Source organism: Physella acuta, unplaced genomic scaffold, assembly GCF_028476545.2.
Source record: "Physella acuta isolate Inbredline_101_S28 unplaced genomic scaffold, ASM2847654v3 ptg000900l, whole genome shotgun sequence".
Classification (NCBI taxonomy): Eukaryota; Metazoa; Mollusca; class Gastropoda; family Physidae; genus Physella; species Physella acuta.
In genome coordinates, this window is record NW_026732417.1 from 38,142 (window position 1) to 59,897 (window position 21,756).

At 35.5% G+C, this 21,756-nt stretch overlaps 2 protein-coding genes across 5 annotated transcripts in view; one reads left to right on the top strand and one right to left on the bottom strand.

Moving 5' to 3' along the window:
* Positions 1–5,559, bottom strand: part of LOC131953012 (protein PRRC2C) — a 32,697-nt gene extending 27,138 nt beyond the window's left edge. For all 4 annotated transcript variants that reach the window (XM_059315990.1, XM_059315989.1, XM_059315991.1 and 1 more), the window contains exons 1-5: positions 5,384–5,559; positions 3,557–3,731; positions 3,323–3,463; positions 3,116–3,240; positions 287–362 (exon numbers count right to left, since the gene is read on the bottom strand). In XM_059315990.1, the coding sequence (XP_059171973.1) occupies positions 287–362; positions 3,116–3,240; positions 3,323–3,463; positions 3,557–3,671 (457 nt within the window). In that variant the 5' untranslated portion in view covers positions 3,672–3,731; positions 5,384–5,559. The remainder of the gene's footprint in view (positions 1–286; positions 363–3,115; positions 3,241–3,322; positions 3,464–3,556; positions 3,732–5,383) is intronic.
* Positions 5,560–10,477: 4,918 nt separating this feature from the next.
* Positions 10,478–21,756, top strand: LOC131953017 (histone-lysine N-methyltransferase SMYD3). Its single transcript, XM_059315996.1, has 15 exons — positions 10,478–10,498; positions 12,897–13,033; positions 14,682–14,748; positions 15,371–15,478; positions 15,781–15,853; positions 16,384–16,514; positions 16,784–16,851; positions 18,076–18,184; positions 19,033–19,143; positions 19,332–19,368; positions 19,558–19,617; positions 19,932–20,103; positions 20,394–20,502; positions 20,744–20,873; positions 21,182–21,756. Exons 2-14 carry the CDS (start codon positions 12,933–12,935, stop codon positions 20,867–20,869), a joined length of 1,272 nt encoding a protein of 423 aa, XP_059171979.1. The 5' UTR covers positions 10,478–10,498; positions 12,897–12,932; the 3' UTR covers positions 20,870–20,873; positions 21,182–21,756.

The window sequence follows — 21,756 nt, forward strand, 5'->3', positions numbered from 1 at the left end:
AAGCAATAAAGTTTTACCATAATGTTTGGAAAAAATGTTCTGCCTGGTACTGCAGTGAAAATGTTTATGGTTGCTATGCAAGTTAAATGCATCCTATATGATGCTAATTTATTTGTACATCAGGATAGAGATTCAGAAAGCATACATCTGACAATAGTTTGTGAAAATAAAGATATTTTATGGGATGCTCAGCTTTTTTAAAGATATAATCACCAGTCATTGGATTGACAGATAAGAATACATCATAGCATTCCCCAACTTGTAGGTCAGTAACAAAACAAATTACCTTGTTGAATACCCCCAGTCACATTGCTCCATGACCGTACACCCGAACTGCTTGGCCCCCCAGATGGGATGTTGGTCTGAAATACATTTTACTAATTAGTTTTTTAAAACAACTAAAATTAACGAGTTGTTCATGATAAGGAGTAATTTCTGAGTCAGTACATGAATTCAAATAAATCTGTTCAGGCAAAAATCACTTGACGGCTTGATGGGTCAGACTTTTTGCCAGCAATCACATTTTTATAATGTTTTACTTGATTTTTAAATCTTCAAGAAAACAGATTTTTAAAAACAAATGCAGCAATATAAAAATGTGATTGCAGAACATGTATTTTTGTTTATTTTTTATTTTTACATGGGATTTATTTGAAATTTTTTTTTTAAATATCCAAAACGAAAAAGTATTGATTTATTTTGGTTTTTATTTTCTTCAATTGCATTACTCTACCATTAAGATAGATGTGTTAAAAGACTTACAAATGACATGGAGACTAAAAGACAGGGAGCCTATAGTACAAAAATAATGGCATTTAAAAAAGTCATGGCACCTCAAAAGATGAAATGGAAACTCAAAAACCTGCCCATGTCAACAATAATGATTATGTCCCTCTCAGCCAAATATGCAAATGACATTAGTAACAAACAAAAAAGACTGACTGGACATATTCAGGGTTGCTTTTTGTACATTTTTACTAAATAGTCATTAACTGGACAGTTAAAAATAGCTGTGGATAAACTGTTATTTAATAACCATCAGTAAGTGGTTGATGAAATAAGACAGCATGAATTTTCTCAGACATTATTTAAACCACCATTTGGTTCAATATTACCAGCCCACTGAACGAGCAACATTTCATTCGAAAATTATTACATTAAAACAACAAAAAAAAACTACATGGAATGAATAGCCTTAATTTATACAAAGTATGCAAACAAATGTCTTTTTTATAAGAGAATGCAAATAAATTTCACTGACTTGATAACAATGTAATATTTAATAAGTTAGTATTAGCAGTGGGTGAGAAGGATAATTTCACACTTCTGTGATACATTTTTTAAAAGTGAATTATTAATATTGGACAGCTGGTATGTGCTAACCATCAGAAAGTGGGTGATGAAATAAGACAGCATGAATTATATCAGACATCAATGAAAACCATCATTTGGTTACACATTACCAGCACCTCTTTCTATAAGAAAATCATTATAATACTTAAGCAGAAAAAATCCTTAATTTCTTCACGGAGTTATATAAAAAAAGTATTTGATAGGTTAGTGTCACCATACGTGTCAACAGCAGGAGAAAAGGATAATAACCATCTTTTTCTCTACCGAATCCAGGTATAATATGAAAATAAATTAATGAGTAAGAGTAATACTATACACTGTATGAACTAAATGAATTTACTGAACAGCAACATAGATCTAAAAGCTATAATAAATATAGAAATGAATGTGCTAACCATCAGTAAGTGGGTGATGAAATAAGACAGCATGAACTAATCAGACATCAATAAGCATCATATGGTTGCATTACAATTATCAACAATATGGTAGGGGATGAAAAAATGTGATTAAATAAGACTGAATGAGCTATAAAAGGCATCTATAGAAAAATATGGTTGCACCATAAAAATAATTTTATTTCCAGTATAAGAGGTTGTGAAAGTATGAATGCCATTAAAGGACTAGATAAACCAAAGGGAAAGAAACACAAAACAAGAAAAATACCCATACCAATCCAAACACAAGAGTAAATGTTCCTACGACTTTAAACAAAGTAGTTAAAGAATAAGGAATTGGCATTTGAAACAAAACTAAAACAAATTAATATAAAAACCATCAGCAAGTGGGTGATGAAATGTGCATCACAAAAATATGATCTTTCAGTCATCAAAGGCCATCATTTGGTTCTTCCATTTTCTTTTAAGTTAATTTTAATTTAATTTCACGATGGTATCAAAATAACAGGCTTTAAAAAAGTTAGGCCAATAAAAAACATGCAAACTGATAGAAAAATATGGTTGCACTATAAAAATAATTTTATTTCCAGTATAAGAGGTTGAGAAAGTATGAATGCCATTAAAGGACTAGATAAACCAAAGGGAAAGAAACACAAAACAAGTTAAATACCCATTCCAATCCAAACACAAGAGTAAATGTTCATACCACTTTAAACAAAGTAGTTAAAGAATAAGGAATAGGCATTTGAAACAAAACTACAACAAGTTAATATAAAAACCATCAGCAAGTGGGTGATGAAATGTGCATCACAAAAATATGATCTTTCAGTCATCAAAGGCCATCATTTGGTTCTTCCATTTTCTTTTAAGTTAATTTTAATTTAATTTCACGATGGTATCAAAATAACAGGCTTTAAAAAAGTTAGGCCAATAAAAAACATGCAAACTGATAGAAAAATATGGTTGCACTATAAAAATAATTTTATTTCCAGTATAAGAGGTTGAGAAAGTATGAATGCCATTAAAGGACTAGATAAACCAAAGGGAAAGAAACACAAAACAAGTTAAATACCCATTCCAATCCAAACACAAGAGTAAATGTTCATACCACTTTAAACAAAGTAGTTAAAGAATAAGGAATAGGCATTTGAAACAAAACTACAACAAGTTAATATAAAAACCATCAGCAAGTGGGTGATGAAATGTGCATCACAAAAATATGATCTTTCAGTCATCAAAGGCCATCATTTGGTTCTTCCATTTTCTTTTAAGTTAATTTTAATTTAATTTCACGATGGTATCAAAATAACAGGCTTTAAAAAAAATAAGGCCAATAAAAAACATGCAAACTGATAAGAAGCCTGTACCTTGGTAGCAACTTGCTGTGCTGGAACTTGCTGCTGCTGCGTGGGCGTGGCCTGCAGCGGCTGCGACAATGGCGGCTGAGCACCACTTCCACTGCCCTCTTTCTTCTCTTCCTTCGACACCCATCCTACAAAAATGGACAAAAATCTATTAAAGCCAACCCACCAAAAAAGATGGATCTAACGAACAAATTTGTAAAATAATCATACCCGAACCCCCACTCGGGACAAGGCTGATACTGGGGTCGTTTCCGCTGTTCTCACTCTTTAAGCTAGGTAGGTTTGCCGGGGGCGGCATGCGCCGCAAGCTGGACACTTTGCCCAAGCTTTGAAGACCATGTTGTCGAGGAACTGTTAGTAAAAAGAAAAATGAAATAGAAATAAATGAAATACAAAAAGTGAAAATTCAAGAAAGTTAGTGTTCTAATACTATTAATATATTACCAGTTGACTTCTGAGTCTCGACACTTTTCCCCTTATATAGAGTGTTGATGTCAATGCCCTTGTATTTACTTTTATTCTTCTCCCCTTTACTGCCAATCCCCGAAATGGTGGACATTTTGCCGGAGCACAAACATTGAAGGTTTTATCATAGACCCTCTGAACGAACCGCAAGTATCTGTAAATTAACAAAAACTTATTACAATGAGAAAAAAAAGAAGCTTATGCCATTATTTTATTGGTATTAGGTATATTTTTATGTATTTGCATTGTTAGCCCTAAAGAAAATTATAGTAGTCTACAACATATAGTTTATATGCCTATTCCTCTTGGTTAGTAGTGGCCTGAAGAAAGGATTCAGGCATGAATAAATTAATATATTCAATGTTCAGAAAAGTAGATTAACAGAAAGATAGAGATAAAAAAATCACATTAGCCCGCCCAATAAAAATTATTACTTGGACAAAGCTACAATTTAACTTAATTTTAAGTTGTAGTATTAAAGGCCTGGATATCTAGGCTCCAATATTTATCTAAAAGGCAGAGTCAAGAGTATTAGATAACTTGAGTCTGACTTCCAAAAAATAAATATGCCTAAAGGACTTGTTTAGGTGCTGGGTTGTTAGTGTTGAACTTGGTTAGGTTTGACATGCTCATTAGCAGAACAAAAGAAAAGTTTGATCTAGTCTAGTAGTTACAGTATATTATCTCATTTCACATTTGCTACCATAAGCTTATTGAACTCACACCCCTTTTAAAATATACGAGCCGACCTGCAGCATGTTTTATTTTTTACTTTTCAGTAATTCATAATTTGTGAATTTGACACTACCGATGCTGCGACTGAAAATATTTTGCTTTAAAACACTATCAGTAGCTCGTGAAGGGCGATTATCCTCCCCATCTTTGCACAAAAGCAGCTGTCCGTGAGGACAGTTTACAGACGAAAATCAAACCACTGCTGCCTTGTAGTTTATTCTTGGTTGGACAAAGGCTATGGAAGCAAATTCAAAAAGAAAAGCAGGCTGAAATCTGAGTCAATGGCCAATAACCAGTTGACATGTATATAATTGTTGGAGGGGATCCCTTCAAACACTAAAATTAAGAACAAAGAAGAAGATAACATGGTTGTAATGGAAAGGTGTGTCGTGCCATAGCAGTGAGTGACAAATATTAAATTAGACCCTAAGTAATTTATTTTAAAACTAACTAAAAACTTCAAAATTAGTGCCTAATGGATTAAATAAGGATGTCTATTATACAGTGGTCATGTTTAAATTGAAAAGCTGAGTAAATTTTAGATTTAATGAGAAATATTCTATTCTAGATTCTGTAGATCTTGGAATGGAGATAATCTAAATCAGGCCTAATCTTAGACTAATCTAGATTCTAGATCTAGTTTGAGTGAGGTCAGATGTTGATCTATTCTAGATCTAGAATCCAGATCAGGTTCACTTATTCCACTGCCTCTCAAGACCCACACCATGAGATTATCTTTGCTATTCTCGATTTGAACTGACAGAGATCCATAGACCAGTTAGATTAGTACAGTTAGAATGTTAGATCTTGAGATCTAAATCTAGACGTGCTATTTCTAAACTATGTCCAGATTATTGTTCAAAACCAAACTATAAACAAAGACAGATTCTACACAAATAGTTTTCTTAATGCATTAAGCATCTAACAACCAAGTTATTCTACAGTTCAGCTTGAAGTTCAAGCCGTCGGTGCAGTTTCGCATCATGAAAAATTCCGATCACAGAACAAAGATCGACTACCCTTGACATAGTTATGAATTAAGCAAAATATTTTAGTGCATAAGATACTTACGCAGGCCCGTTCTCGTGGGTAAAAAAATGTCCAACAAAATGAGACTTGAAAATCAATTACACATAAACCGATGGCTAAGATATTTACAGATTATAAATGGCTTTCAGCCCTATCTCAGTGCTACCAATATGGCGAGCACAATAATGAATATGCAAATGAGATATAGGTGACGTCGTTTGCCCACAATCCTTAGCGCAAAATCGTTACAAAGGAAAAGAGTGGGCCTAGTCTTGGCATGCTACAGAGTCCATAACTTTAGGCATATAATTTATAGATCTAACTACTTCTGAGTCGAGGAACAAAACCAATAATTTGTCCAATACCTAAATCGGACGAATGTATAGATCATTGTATTATTATCAGATTCATATGTGAGCAAAGTTTGAATTTAATTGGTTCAGTAAAAGTAGGCGAAAAATTGATGACGATAACTCGACAGTCTGGGAAATCAGGTTTATAAAACCTTGTAAAAATTAGGGTTTTTTTTAGGTTACAAAAAAAAAGAACGTTGTTTCTAGTTTGGAATAAATTATGAATACATCAACGATGAAAAAGTAAAGCAGGAAACATCAAAAGCCAATTCGATTATTTTTTTTTTTTTTTTTTTTTTGCATCTCATCGATGCTATTTGGGACTACAGATGCTCTAGGTACGAATATCAGTGACTTATTTACGATCGAATCCCGAAAATGCCATTAAGATTAATAAGGTGGCACAACAGAGTTGGGTTCATTATCAGTGGGGGGGGGGTCAGTGCTGCTCGGATAACGTCCACCACCAATTCAGAATTTAAAGTGCCCCCTACCCTCGGAGAAAAATGTCTGAAAGAAACCATGGATTTGTCATAGGAGGGGTAGGTTCGATTCCGTGCTTCTTTCACTTTCAGTCATCTCTCAAGGGAAGGGGCACTGCACGTCCACCATCCCCGGACGAAATTGTAAATATAGTAAATGATATATATATATACATACATATAAAATATATAGGCCTAGACCTAGTTTAACCAGTTTCCACGAACGGACGTTTCAAGTGCCCCTTCCCCGGATAATAAAAGTTCGAAAGAAACCCTGTTTCAATTTTGCAAAGAATTCTAATACACTGGTTGCAACATGGAACAATGTTTTTATATGGGTTATCTTTAATGTCGTCACACAATTTTAGCCAATTTTACCACCCACATCTATTATTGCATGTAGTAGCATTAGCAGGTTTTTATAATGGGGAATTTCTATATTAGTATTTGGAGTGTGGAAGTCGTTTATGGACGATCACTTTTAACACGACTTTCATGCGCAGTGGCGAATAGAAAAACGCCCACTAGATATCATGGTATGTACCGGAGAAATCCAATATCCTGGGTCAGAACTTACTGCCTTGCGGGTGGTGGAGGGATCCATAAAAGACAGGAAATCTTGCCCGATAAGAAGGGCAGCTATCCTGAGTTGAAAGGGGACCCTACATGTTGGGTTTATAACCCGAACCTGTACAACAAAGCTCATTACAAAAAAAAAAAAAACGCAGAGAACATTTGAAAAATTATGTCCTGGAAGAAAAAGAATCTTCAAAACAAAGAGACATGACGCGAAGTTGTGAAAGCCGAACGGAAGCCATATATCGCCGACAACCGTTCTTGCGACCAGGAAAATTAACATCGGTACCTGAGGGGGCAGGAAAGATGGGCCATGTAGAAATATGCTGGTCGTTTTGCACATCATGGTACTGTTGACTTATGCTGGGCATACTCAGTGGCGTAGCGAGGTCGGGTGTCACACGGTGCGGCACTTGATGGTGTCACCCCCCCCCCCCCAGAGGCGTAGCGACCCTTCCCGGGGACAAACTTTCAAGTTTTCGATTTGCACCGCCCCTCAAACTTTCGATTTGCACCCCCCCCTCACCTTCGATTTGTACCACCCCCCCCCCTCGTTTTTCTCTATATATTTTGCTATTTTTTGCCTTGGTGTCACCCCCCCCCCCCTAAATGGTGTCACCCGGTGCGGTCCGCACCCCCGCCCCCCCCCCCCCTCGCTACGCACCTGGGTATACTAGACTAGTAACGGGTGAGCTATTGCTATAATCCGGGCTCGAAAAAAAATGCTGCACTTCACAACTTAATCCTCATCACTCCCTGTGGAGTATAGGGCAACAACAAATCTCCGCCATTCCACCCTGTCCTGGGCGAGCCACTTTAGTTCATGCCAGGTTTTGCCAGTAGCCTGTACTTCTTCTTCCATCTCCCTCCTCCATGTTCCCAGTGGTCTTCCTCTACTTCTCTTTCCGGGTGGGTTCCACTTCAGCGCCATGTTGGGGAGTCTTTTTTTGCTCATGCGTAGGACATGGCCCAGCCATCTCCATCTCCTCGTTCTAACTTCTGAGACAATGTCGTTTAATCCTGTCCTTCGCCATATTTCCTTGTTCGGGACTTTGTCGTCCCACTTTATCCTGAGGATGCGTTGGAGGGATCTTCTTTCAAAGCCTCTGAGTCGGCTGTCTACTTTCTTGTTTAGTTTCCATGACTCTGCAGCATAGAGGAGTACAGAACGTACATTAGACTTATAGATCCTTATTTTAGTTCTCTGCTGTAGTGAGGATGATTTCCAGATCTTAGCGAGTCTGTTGAAAGCTTGTGCTGCCATTGCTATTCTGGTGGCAATTTCTTTCTCCATGCTGCCATTTGCTGATATATAGCTGCCGAGGTACTTAAAGTCTTCGACCTCTTCTAGCTCTGCTCCATTCGCAAAGGTCTTGAGAGCACTTTTGGTTTTTATTTTCATTAGCTTGGTTTTTCCGGAGTTTATCTTTAGCCCAACGCTTTTGGCAATTTGCACTTCACAAACAGGCTTTATATTGTCCACAAAGGCACTGATGGAATACGACTCCAGAATTGGTGTGGCATCCTTTCGCACTAAAAAAAAGAAGGGCATAAAAATGCTGTAACGACTCTAAAGATTATCGAAAAGTATTCAGAGAAGGGAAAAGATCAATTTTCAGTGAAGAAGAAGCAGTTGGAATGTTGGAATGTTGTTGGCCCAACTAGGTGGAATTTCAAAACCGAGTACGGTAGAGCAGTAGCGTCGCTAGGTCGGGTGTCACCCGGTTCGGCACTTCTTGGTGTCACCCCCCCCCCCCACAAGAAACAAAGTATATATATATATATATATATATATATATATATATATATATATATATATATATATATATATATATATATATATATATATATATATGTGTGTGTGTGTGTTTGTGTCGGCCTACATAGGCCTATAATTTAAATATGTGCCGTATACACGTACATGTATGTGTGTAAGCTTTTTTTGCATTGGTGTCGCCCCCCTAAATGGTGTCACCCGGTGCGGTCCGCACCACCCGCCCCGCACTCGCTACGCCTCTGCGATAGAGAGGTATGGTTGCGTCCCTAAGCTTCACAAGGGGTCTACAGGAATGATGATGGTGATTCAGAGAAGAACATCACCATCTTCAAGAAGATATTGTCACCAAAATAGTACCCGACAAAAACCTATACGAACATGTCATGGAAACTACGCACTCGGAGAAAGATTAATAAAGGAGAGAGATTTGTGGGTTTTGTGGTCTACGAACAACTTGATCATTCGGGCAGAATCTTTCCGCGTAAAAGATAATAATACGTGGGTATCTCTGACGGTAGACTTTTTTTTCGGGGGGTAGGGGGGGTCTGTTCCCCCCGAAGAGACGCCTGGAAGAAACACTGCTGAGGGTGTGTAACGCTTGCCTGTCTGTGTCTACGTGGTTTCTGATATTCTCATCTGAACGACCAACCAACTTAACCGCAATATCTAGAATTTAACACTGGATGTTTGCAATCTATTTTACTACTGTAGGCCTGTTTCAATCGTGGGATCGATTGTCTTCGTTCTGCTTTTGAGCACTTTTTGGTACAACGTAAAGTAAAAGTTTCCCTTTCAAACCTGACGGTCTATGGGGCAAGTGAAGTAGAGTTCACTTGTTTCTGTGACCTCGGCATATGAAGAGATAATGTGGTCCGCACTATGCCCAGCCGTTTGGTACAACGTAGAGCATTGATTGTTGCTGTTGACAGTAACAGAGGCTGATGTCGCTTAAAACGACTAGCTCCTCTCAGATTTTCGGACGCTCACTGCATTCCAGACTTCCGTCTAACTTTTTTTTTTTTGCGGGATCAAATCTATAACATCAGTAAGGGTGGCTGTGTCCAAGAGGCCCGAAGAAATTTTTTAAAGGTGCCCAAAACCCCAGATTTAAATTCTAATTGTGCATTTTCCCCCATCAGAGATTGATCATCATCCTCAGCTTGACGGAAATTTACGCGACAATTGTTTTTATAATCAAAGCACTGTTCATGGAGACCCACCAAAGGCGTAGCGAGGGGGAGGGAGGTACATATGTCCCCGGGCGCCGACTATAGGGGGCGTCAAAATGGGTGGGGAAAAAAATTAAAATCTCCTTTTAGCTGCAGTTTTGCATTATAAATATAAAACATATATGGGGGGGGGGGGGCGCCAAATTAAAATTTTGTCACGGGGGGGGGGGGGGCAAATTGAAAGTTTGTCCCCGGGAGCCGGGAAGGGTCGTTACGCCTCTGAGACCCACCGGGATTTTAAACTTTGGGCCATCTTGATTTTACATGGGGACCCACCAGGATTTTTACGTGGGGGCCCATCGGGATTTTCCCCTGTAGACCCACACCTGAATAACAGTATCGATGGAAACATTTAAACTGGCAGTTTTGCTTTACCCTATAAATATATAGGCTATATGTGTGTTTATATAATTTATAGGCCTACATATAGGCGTACGCGTGCTATTGTCAGATTAAAATCGATAAATAAGAAGAAAAGCATTCAAAGACCAAAATAGTTGAAAATAGGGCACGTTATATAAGACAATGTGTTGCCTATACAAAAGCAATCTTTTTTTATTGCGTCGCAAATCTACTTCCGCATGAAAATAGTCACCGTAGGATTCTGCGATGCGTCAGCGATTGACCCATTTCCCCACAAGCGAGCAGCTGTTATGGACGTCAATCCTTTCTCTCGTTCAATACACGGCTAAATAAAACAACAGGGTGAAATCAACTCTCTTAACCTTTCTCAAATAATGGTATCGATCGTCCCGAAGTTGAGATAGATAAATGAGCGTTGTATATTTGTCTTTTTTTATATTATCGATTCCTTTTATCTGTACGCGAATACACGTCGCAAGCAGTATGATTTAATAACTGTTGAGCAAGTTGACTGAAATATCGCGCGAGGAACTCGGAATTAATTTAGCATATATTTTCCTTTTTAGGAGCGCATGTTAGCACGCGAACAGGGTCGGTATTACAGAAGCAAAGTCGTTGAAGGCTTCGGCTTTTTATTGAGGCGTGCGGAGTGTTCTTAGCATAGGTATATCATAGATACATTTATATAACCTAGTAGCCTACATATTGCATTGTTAAAGGGGAAAGTCCCCCTCCAGGTACTCACAACTATACCTATGCCAGCACGAAAAGCAAGGACAAATCTACATTCTAGACAATCTACACTCCTAGCCTACATAATACTACAATGTCAACTATACCAATAATTTCTCTGGGAATAATTTCAACCAGATGACCTCATTATAGTTCATACTGAACATAACCAGCTAACTTCACTATAGCCCACATACTGCACTACCCCCCCCCCCCCACCCCCCACAAACACACACCCACCGCTCCGGATGAAAAATAAAAATAAATAATTTATATACAAAATATATACTTTAACCAGTGTCCACCCCGGAAATTTTAATTTTTTAATTGTGCCCCGGAATTTTCAATTCCCCCCCCCCCCCCCGCACTTCCAATAGAAAAATGTCTGAAAGAAACCCTGATCGCAGTGCATTATTTTTAGGGTTTCTGGTGTGCTTTGGGAGAGGCTGTCTGAAAGACTGAATTTTTTTCTTCTTCAAGTTTTCAAGCTGAGAACGATAAGCACTCCCTGTAATTAAATAAACCAAGTGCGCGTTTGAACAATATATACATTTGTAAACACTGTTAGACCTATATGGTTTCTGAACGAACATCGCGCAATTAATCGTTCAAGCCTTAAAATATTATAAGCCTATACATATTATAAACGCATTCAAACAACCCCCACCGTTTAACGGTGCTTTTTAAACACTTTCACAAACACTTCAAGCAGTGGCGTAGCGAGGTCGGGTGTCACCCGGTGCGGCACTTAATGGTGTCACCCCCCAGAGGCGTAGCGACCCTTACCGGGGACAAACTTTCAAATTTTCGATTTGCACCCCCCCTCAAGTTTTCGATTTGAACCCCCCCTCAAGTTTTCGATTTGCACCCCCCCCCCCCTCAAGTTTTCGATTTGCACCCCCCCCCTCAAACTTTCGATTTGCACCCCCCCCTCAAGTTTTTCTCTACATATTCTGTTACTTTTGCCTTGGTGTCACCCCCCTAAATGGTGTCACCCGGTGCGGTCCGCCCCCCCCCCCCCCTCGCTACGCCCCTGACTTCAAGGTCTAAATTTGACGCATCTTTGTAAAAACCACCCATGCAAAGAATCTAACTTATTTACAGAGACATTTTGCAAGGCATGCATTGAGAATGAGATGTCTTGGACATCGAACATCTTCTACAGAAAATGTTCTGACTTTATGGATCAAAGCAGGAAAGGAAGCTGGGAGACTGACGACTATATGGACTCCCAATGAAATAAAAAAATATAATGTTGCTCAAGAAAGCAGCCATTTTATATGCGAGACATACATCATAAATTATACTTTATATTGTTTATGTGAAATTAACTGTTAATATAAAACAATCACATCAGCGTTTATACTAGAATTTTTTTTCCGGGGAAGGTGGGCACTTAAAATTTTCGGGGGTGGGGGCGGGGGGGGGGGGGGGGGGGCGGACTAAAATTTACGAAGAGATGCCTGGAAGAAACACTGAATCACATAGGCGTAAATAAAGCATTCGCTGGCTACTTTGAATTGATCTATACGTCAACATTCGCTAGAACCCCAAGGTCATTGCGAATTCACAGCCCAGCGACACAAATCCGGTATTTGAATAAATGGCATTTGGTCTATCAAGTTTCACTGTTTTTCTTTTTTAAACGCTAATTTTTTGTTTTGATCGATCGACTACTGGACCAAATTTTTAAATATATTAATGTATGTTTATATATATAAAAAAAAAATAGAATACATAGATCTAGATATCTATATTCTATATTCATATCAATTATTTATAGTGTTTAGTTTTATTGTATAGAGGAATCTAAATGCCAATTTTATTTGAAGTTTTAATATTATAACATAGATGTAGACTAAGTAGTTTTTAAGAAGTAGAGGCAATTTTGTTTTATTGAATTATTTTTTATTGTACGATTTTTTTTCGTTTTAAAAATAATTCACATGGCAGCTTTTAAGCTCAGTACAGGAAAAGTAAACGATAAATAAAAAACACAAAAAGTCTTATGCCTATTTTACAAAACAAAACAATTTATTTCAGTAGGCTAGACTTCAAGCATTGTCAAAATAAAACAAAATGGGCTGGAAGAAAGGATCTGTTATCATACAGGCGAAGCCCTATGTGCATGTCATTTGCAAAAAGTTCACTGAAGATCGATGCAATTTTTGCTTTAAAAGGTAAAAACAATTTAAAAAGTAAAAAAAATAATAAATTTTTTATTAAATATTAATAAATAAATAAGTTAAAACTCCATTTTAGCGTTTTTTATTCTCCGCTTCTTGACTTCTTGTTTACCTCCAGTTGAGCGTATTTTATTATTTTATAATTTATAACAACCGAAACACACCAAAACATTAGGAAAACACGATTTATTATTTGTATTGTATTTTTGTTTTAACAAATGAATAAAAAAACAACAAAGAGACTGACTTTTTTTTAGATTTTGATAATTTACTTTTGTTAAAAGTTGAGAAAAATCCAGATTTAGAATATTGAATGTGCAATGTTCGTGCGTCAGAATTTTCATGGCAATGGGTGAAATACGTAAAAAACGTAACTCAAAATTTGTACTGTTACAAGTATCTCCCAGGCATAATACTATAAATAAACATTAATGAACTTACAATGACCCTAAAACTGAGGCCAACACAATTTCAAACAGCTATTGCCCGAGCTATGACATATGCTGATAAATAATGTCAATGTGAACTCACGGTGAACCCGTGACCGTGTAAGGGTGTAAGAATTTTTCTCCCGCTGACGATCACACGATAGTTAATTGGAACAGTTCTAATGCTTTTTTATGTTTTTTTTTACCTTTTCTAATAAAAAATCGCATTTATAAAAAAAATAAGTAGATCTGTGTTTTCCTAACGTTTTTGTTTGTTTCGGTTGTGTTTACAATAAAATACGCTCAACTGGAGGTGAACGTCAAGCGGGGAAAACCTACCCCGTAAAATGGAGTTTTGCCAAAAAGTAAAAGTAAAGGCATTAATCTTAATAATTATTAATTAATCTTAATTATTAATTCGAAGTGACTACTCAGAAGAAGTTTTTTCTCCCCAACGTCTCCACTTAGTGGGCAAAAGATAGCTCTGCGCATGCGCAGTGACCTATAGCTAGGGTTAGGGCTGGAATTAGGGCTAGGGTTAGGGACAGGATTAGGGCTAGTGATAGGATTAGGGTTGGTGTTAGGGTTCTGTGGTTGTAAACACACGCATGTGCAGTACCATCGAAAACATTGCCGTGTAGTTTCTCTCCATTGTGCATGCATATCTTTTTTCCGGCTAGCATCGGCCTTATTAATTAGGCCTAATAATGTAATATGCCTAATATAAATATTCTTAAAGAACTTGTTTATTTCTTAATCGGCAATAAAATAATGATGATAATAATCTGCCAGATTCAAGAAGAGGTCATCTATCATAAAATTATAAAAAAAAAGAAATCATTTTTTCTTGGGCCCTAATCAGAATAATAATCATGACAGATTCTTATGACCGCTCGCTCCCTTCTGTCAAACATCATCACAAAAAAAAGCCAGACATTTGATTACCTGTGATTTAATGTACATTTAGTATTTAGACAATTATTTTTATGAATTTTTAATTTTAGTTTTTAATTGTTTTCTAAATCAACTTACAGTTGGCATTGGGTTCTTCTGCTTTTTACTGTAATACACAAGACCACACAATGTATAGCGCACAATGATGATTGAGAATGGGAAGAATATCATTATAATAAGGCTATATTGTTCAACCAGGTCTAGATCTTAATGTTTCAAGCAGCTTTAATGAATATGTACCTTGTTTTATTTAATTACAGCACAGAGGAGAAGCTTTTAAAATGTGGAGCATGTAAAAAAGTGATGTACTGTGGAGTTCCTTGTCAGGTAATCATAAGTAAACTTATTTACTGGTTTAGATGATGATATTCATTAGTTAGAAGCATCCCTGAGTCTACTCAGCTCTAAAGAGTAGCTGACTCCAAGGTAAGGAAATTAAAGGCTGCAGAGTTTATAAAACTGACCACACTATCTTTAAATATTAAGGCCACAGAAACATTGGAACTCTACTTTCTCTGCCCTATTGTATGTCAGGTCTGAAAAAGAAACTTTACTTTCCTATGTGTAGATGGCAGGGACAATAAAACCCTTGTATTGGACTCCATATTTTGTTATTCATTTAGAGAAATTGCTCTCTTAAGCCATCCACATAATATATAAATTTTACTAATATAGGTCTAATTATATGAAACATCTATATGGTCGATGGGATTCATGCTCCCACTTTAGCCACTGACCCTAACCTCATCTTTACTTAACCAAAATGCTCAATATTATGTTGATAATGCTTGATAATGATTCTAAGCAATGGCCTTTATTAACATACAAAAACTAATTTTCTTGCTAAAATATTTTTTTTTACAAGTAATTGATTCCCACAAGTAATTTGTTTGTTCACTTGTGAAATTACTAAAAATGTTTTCACAACATAACAAATTTGTTCTGACAGAAAGAAGACTGGAAGATTCACAAACTGGAGTGTAAAGTTATGAAGAGAGTACCAGACACACCAACAGACAGTATTCGACTTTATTTAAGACTTCTAATTCGTTACCTGGTAAATAATATTTTTATAAGCCAATAAAAAAATCATGAACATTTTTTAATGTAAAATTTTGCACCATTTTAATTTTTTAAAATGTGTTATGTAATTAATCTAATTAAATTTAACAGTGAATTGACTCAACTTTGCAGCTGTATTATCTGACACTTAAGTGTTAATAAAACTTAGTTCTAAATTTAAAAACTTATCAATTTACTTTGCTATAATACATTCTAGTGTAAATTTATAAAACATTTAAAACTCACCCATGTATAATAAAAGTAGAAAAAACCTTATTTTAATAATATTTCTTACAGACAGGCTCTGCTGGGGAAAAACGCAGTAAAGATGAATCTCCTTGCCTACGATCTTTCAATGACTTGATGTCACGTAAGAACACTAGTACTAACATTTGTTTAAAAGCTTACTACAGATTTTGGGTCTCCTTAACACTATGAGGGAGTATGTTCAATATCTACAAATACACTAATAAGATCTGTCAACTTAAATGCATCCCATTTAAACCTTTATAAGTAGTTAAACGGTATACTTCACACATTCTTCTATATTTTGGACACAAGCTTAGAATCTTGAGACATAACAAGAAAAGATTTATCCTTTTCAACTTTCTTACAACCTAAAAAATGACTCTAATCGAATGTGAAATGACTTTTAATTATATTCAAAATTGTTCTAGTATTTAACATCTTTCATTATAATTTGTTACTATTATATTATTATTTATGAAAAGAAATATAGAAACAGCAATTTTATTTTTTCCTTGTGATTTATGTATAAAAAATTTGTAATGTTTATTTTGAAAAAAAATATTTTTAGTGAGTCAGATGTATAGCCATTAAATGATATCCTTTTTAGAAAATTATTTTATGTAAATTACAAATTATCCAAATTTTCTTCAGATGCGGATAAAATAAAAACAGACACATCACGCTATGAGCTGTTTAAAATAGCTGCAGATTTTTTACGAGGCTATACACATGGTATTCTGCAGCTTCCCAATGAAGATACTTTGCTAGAAATTTTTGGCAAGGTCTTGTTATAACTTTACCTCCATTTGTTTAATATGGTTAAGGTTGAGGAAAAATCTTGGATGAATTTCAAAATATTAGAAGGTTACAAAACAAATCAAGTGTAATATCAATGGCTATAACCCTATTATGAACAGAATCAATTATTTTTATTTTTTAAAAAGACATTAATGTTAGTGCTTATTTCAATTATCTTATCCGATAATCCCTATAAAATGTTTCTTACATTGGTTTTAATGTCATTTTAATTAAAATCATTCTATATCCTCAGATGGTAATTAACACATTTACAATTGCTGATGAGCTTTTGCAAGATGTGGGTGTGGCTGTATATACAAGGTAATAGACACCACTTTATACTTGATTTTTACTTTCTCGTATATACGAATTATAGAGAGTCTTGTAATCGTGCAAAAAAAAATAATCTTTTGCAATCTTGTCCGTATGTCTGTGTGTGTGTCTGTCTTTCTGTCTGTCTGTGTGTGTGTAAACATGATAACTTGAGTACCGTCACCGCTAGGTTGATGAAATTTCATATATAAGCATTTTATCAAAATCGTAGATCAGTATCAACTTTTGAGCGATTTCCAATAACTGGAAGTGGTACTTTTTCTACTTTAATTTTTCAAAAGCCTATAACTTGAGTACTATTTCAGTATGTTGTGTTTCAGTCCCTCAGTGTTGGACCATAGCTGCTTATTTTGGTCCTTAATGTATTTGTCTATGTCTACTAAAGATGAGATCAGTATACTGTTGTGTTTCAGTCCCTCAGTGTTGGACCATTGCTGCTTATTTTGGTCCTTAATGTATTTGTCTATGTCTACTAAAGATGAGATCAGTATACTGTTGTGTTTCAGTCCCTCAGTGTTGGACCATTGCTGCTTATTTTGGTCCTTAATGTATTTGTCTATGTCTACTAAAGATGAGATCAGTATACTGTTGTGTTTCAGTCCCTCAGTGTTGGACCATTGCTGTTTATTTTGGTCCTTAATTTATTTGTCTATGTCTTCTAAAGATGAGATCAGTATTTCAGTCCCTCAGTCGGGGTCGGCGTGGTCGAGTCGGTAAAGCTCATGGTTGCTAAACCGAAAAGTTTCGAGTTCGAACCCTCGGGCAGATGAGGCTCGTTAGCTGGGTACAGCCACTCTTCTAGGAGAGACAACTCCAAAATTAAACAACTGCTGCCTTGTAGTTTGTTCTTTGTCCCTCACTGGCGCATAACCAGTTGACACGTAACGCTTAATTGTGTTGGAGGCGTGGTCGAGTCGGCAAAAAGCTCATGGTTGATAAATTCAAACAAAGTCTCGAGTTCAAACCCACTGGCAGATAAATCTCGATCCCCTTCAACACTAATAATTAAGAACGAAGAAGAAGAAGTCCCTCAGTGTTGGACCATTGCTACTTATTTTGGTCCTTAATGTATTTGTCTATGTCTGCTAAAGATGAGATCAGTATACTGTTGTGTTTCAGTCCCTCTGTGTTGGACCATTGCTGCTTATTTTGGTCCTTAATGTATTTGTCTATGTCTTCTAAAGATGAGATCAGTATACTGTTGTGTTTCAGTCCCTCAGTGTTGGACCATTGCTGCTGGCCTAATGCTGTGGCATCTTTTGATGGAATCAATGTGACCGTCAGGGCAGTTGCAGACATTGAAGGTGATTCCTTCACAAATGTAAGTAAAATACACTGTCATAGCACAAAAGCCTAAGTCATGTTTTCATGTTTTGAGAAAACTGGAAAAAAAACCCCCTGAATAACTTAAGTATTACTTCTACTATGTCACTATGGTGCAGTTTAAAAACAACAACAGTTTTCTGATTGGCTCATGACTTAGGCGATTTGCCTTATAATAGAACAATTGTAAACTATTAACTCAAAACCCCTAAAAAATGGAGACTGTGTTATGACTGACGAATTTATTTTGTACACGGTTTATATTATTAATATTATAACAAAATTTAAGGGATCCATCACCCTAGCTTGGGATAGTAAAGTACTGTATCAGCAATCAACTTGTTCCATTAGACTAATCTAATGTTTTCTTCTTTTAAGTCTGATATCCAGGCTGTCATAGATCTGTCTCTACCTCTGCTATCTAAGTTAGTCCTGCCTATTAGACATTTTTATTTGTTGCTTTGTTCATACACCACTTTCACCTTTCTGATATTTCAACACTCTTTTCAGATGACCCAACCTTTTATTTAAGTATTTATTTACTAAAATTTGTTTCATTGATATCAGATTGTTTTATTGACATCAGATTGTTTCACTGACATCAGATTGTTTCACTGACATCAGATTGTTTCACTGACATCAGATTGTTTCACTGACATCAGATTGTTTCACTGACATCAGATTGTTTCACTGACATCAGATTGTTTCACTGACATCAGATTGTTTCACTGACATCAGATTGTTTCACTGACATCAGATTGTTTCACTGACATCAGATTGTTTCATTGGCACAATACAATATAATACAATAAAACAGACAAGTGATGAAACTGTCTTTTAACCCAGGTGTTCCTGAGCTATGTAGATCCACTGGCCACTATAGAGGAGAGGCAGCAGCAACTGCAGCAACAGTATTATTTTACCTGTACCTGCGATCGCTGCTCTAACAAGGAATCTGTAAGTCATTAGTGTAACCAACAGAGTTCATCTCAGCCCCTCTGCTCTTTTTGTTCACAGATTAAATTGAAACTTTTTTGTCTGAGCTTCTCAAAGTAACCATGTTTAATTATTTTCTGTTATGGATAAGAAGAATAATTTTTCCTGAAATAGAAACTTAAACATATAACAAATGCATTTTGTTCTAGGATGCCATGATGTTATCAATAGAAGGTAGCTCAAAAGGTAGATAACAATTATTTCTACTTATTGTTAAAATTTACATAATTTTTTCGATTTTTAGCTTTGATTTTATGTTTATACTGCACATTAAAAAATATAAAAGATCTTACAAATTTTAGTGTATTTTATATTTAATTAAGATGAAATAAGGTTTCTTCCCTAGTTCAATTTATTACTTAATTTTTTTTTTAGATGAATTGACAAAAGTAAAGGATTGCATTGAGAAAGTTGAGACCATGAGGAAAGATTCAGGTATTGTGAGCCACACTTTTTATCTAATGTAGACCATCATCCCTAGCTTTAATCCCTTCTCAGTTCTCTGGTTGATTTGGTCATCCTAGCAAGATGTCATTTTTCTATTACAAGTTCAAAATGTTTACACCTTTTAATTTTGTTATTATTTTAAACCCTCTCTTCATAAGACTTGACTAAAATAACTAAGGTTAATGTTTTATTTATTAATAAAATTTATGGTTGAGTGTTGTAGTATTTTGATAAGTCAAAACAAAAACTGTAATCAATAATATATGCAAAATAAAATTCTGATTCTTGTTTTTTTACTTCAGTGAATCCCAAACAGATTTTGGAGGTGTGTGAAAAGTGTTTGAATGAGGTGAAGCTTCCATTTGGCAATGTGCAACTGGTAAGACTTACTGGCAAAGCATTTGATGCTGCAATAGATGCGGAGCAGTGGGAGACAGCTTTGCTGTTTGGTATAAAAAACTACAAAGCCTATTCGTGAGTTTTTTTTTTTACTGCTGAATCCATATTGTAGAATTTCTTCAACAGAATTTAAGGCTCTTTTGTTTGCTTTAATTTTTATGCTCTTAGAGAACTGTTATTTTCATTGTTATCTTATTAATTCATATCTTGATTATTTAGTTATTTGTTTTTTTTGTGCTGTTAAAATTAAAATTTTGAACCCACCCTAAAGCCTACAACCCTTGTGTTGGCTATGTAATTTGTTCATACATCATAATTTATTTGAAAAATTTAGATATCTGTGTTTTTATTTTGTTTAATTTCAGGATTTTACACCCACCCTACAACCCTTGTGTTGGCTATTTGCTAGCAAACATGGGCAAGTTGTTGATGCTGTTTGGAAGACTCCCAGAAGCCATGTTACATTTGAGGAAGGTATATTAAATCAACACTTTTTAGATTACTAGCATTCCTTTGACACTACTGCTTTAGTTTAAAAATAAACTAATTTCAAAATGTCAAATTTTAAATATTTTTCTTATCCCTTTCACTAATGATTAAAAAAAAAAAGATAAAAGGGAGATAATTAAAGTATCTCCCCTGCTAACAATCAGCTTCTAAAAATAAAAATTGCCAATTTTTAAAGTAATATTTTAATGTATGTTTTTGTTGACAGGCCATGGAAAACTTCGTGGTTTCCCTGGGCGACAGCCATCACCTGTACAAGCAGGTAGCTGAGATGATGGCACAGTGTGAGGCAGAGCTGGAGCACCAAGAACAGTTGAAATCTCTACAGAATTGATTAGGTGAGGGTAGTGGGTGGAAACAGTTGAAATCTTTACAGAACTGATTAGGTGAGGGTGGGAACTGTTGAAATCTCAACAGAACTGGTTAGGTGAGGCTAGTGGGTGGAAACTGTTAAAATCTCAAAAGAACTGAAAACCTGCACATTACTGTGGATGATTAAACACTGCTTATTTCATTTTATGGAATAGTGGGTTTTAAAAGCGATGAGAAATTTTCTTTTTAAAAAATGATTATTCCATTTAAAGTGATTTGAACTAGATTATATTAGATCAGCTAAAACTTCGTGCAACTCCTTGAATATTTTCAGCACAAGTATAAAGTGGATTTTAATGAGACTTTATAAAAAAATTGTCTGCCAACATATTGGACAAGAAAAATAAACACTGATGACAAGGTTTAATACACTTGATGTAATTGGTTGTTTTAAATGTACATTTTGATTGGCTGTACATACTTTATTATAACTTGCTCAAATGTGATTTATATTTTAATGTTTCTTTTGATTTTGTATTCAAGAGAATATGTGACTTACTTAATGCAAAAATTAAATTGACTGATTTGGAGCTGCTATGAACAATAGTTTTAGGGTTAGAGATTGTTAATAAGTGATATTAATAATTTTTTCTTCAACAAAAAAATAATCTAACAGTTAAAACATTTGAATTAGTAAGTTACTCTGTGATGGATCATCATACTTACAATATTTAGTTACTGAGTAACTTTTATACAAAAAATATTTATAGCCATAACTTCATTGTTCATGGTCTAAGTTGAGTGAAATGTCAAATTTACTTTTTGGAAAAAAAAAACTTTTTTTATATTTTTATATTATAGGCCAATTGTTGGTATATTTATAAATTATGAGAAAATTCATTTTTGTAG

Coding starts and splice junctions, on each gene's coding strand:
- LOC131953017 (XM_059315996.1), top strand. CDS start 12,933: ATGGGCTGGAAGAAAGGATCTGTTATCATACAGGCGAAGCCCTATGTG. Junction 14,749..15,370: donor ACTGTGGAGTTCCTTGTCAG/GTAATCATAAGT, acceptor TTGTTCTGACAG/AAAGAAGACTGGAAGATTCA. Junction 18,185..19,032: donor AAGGTGATTCCTTCACAAAT/GTAAGTAAAATA, acceptor CTTTTAACCCAG/GTGTTCCTGAGCTATGTAGA.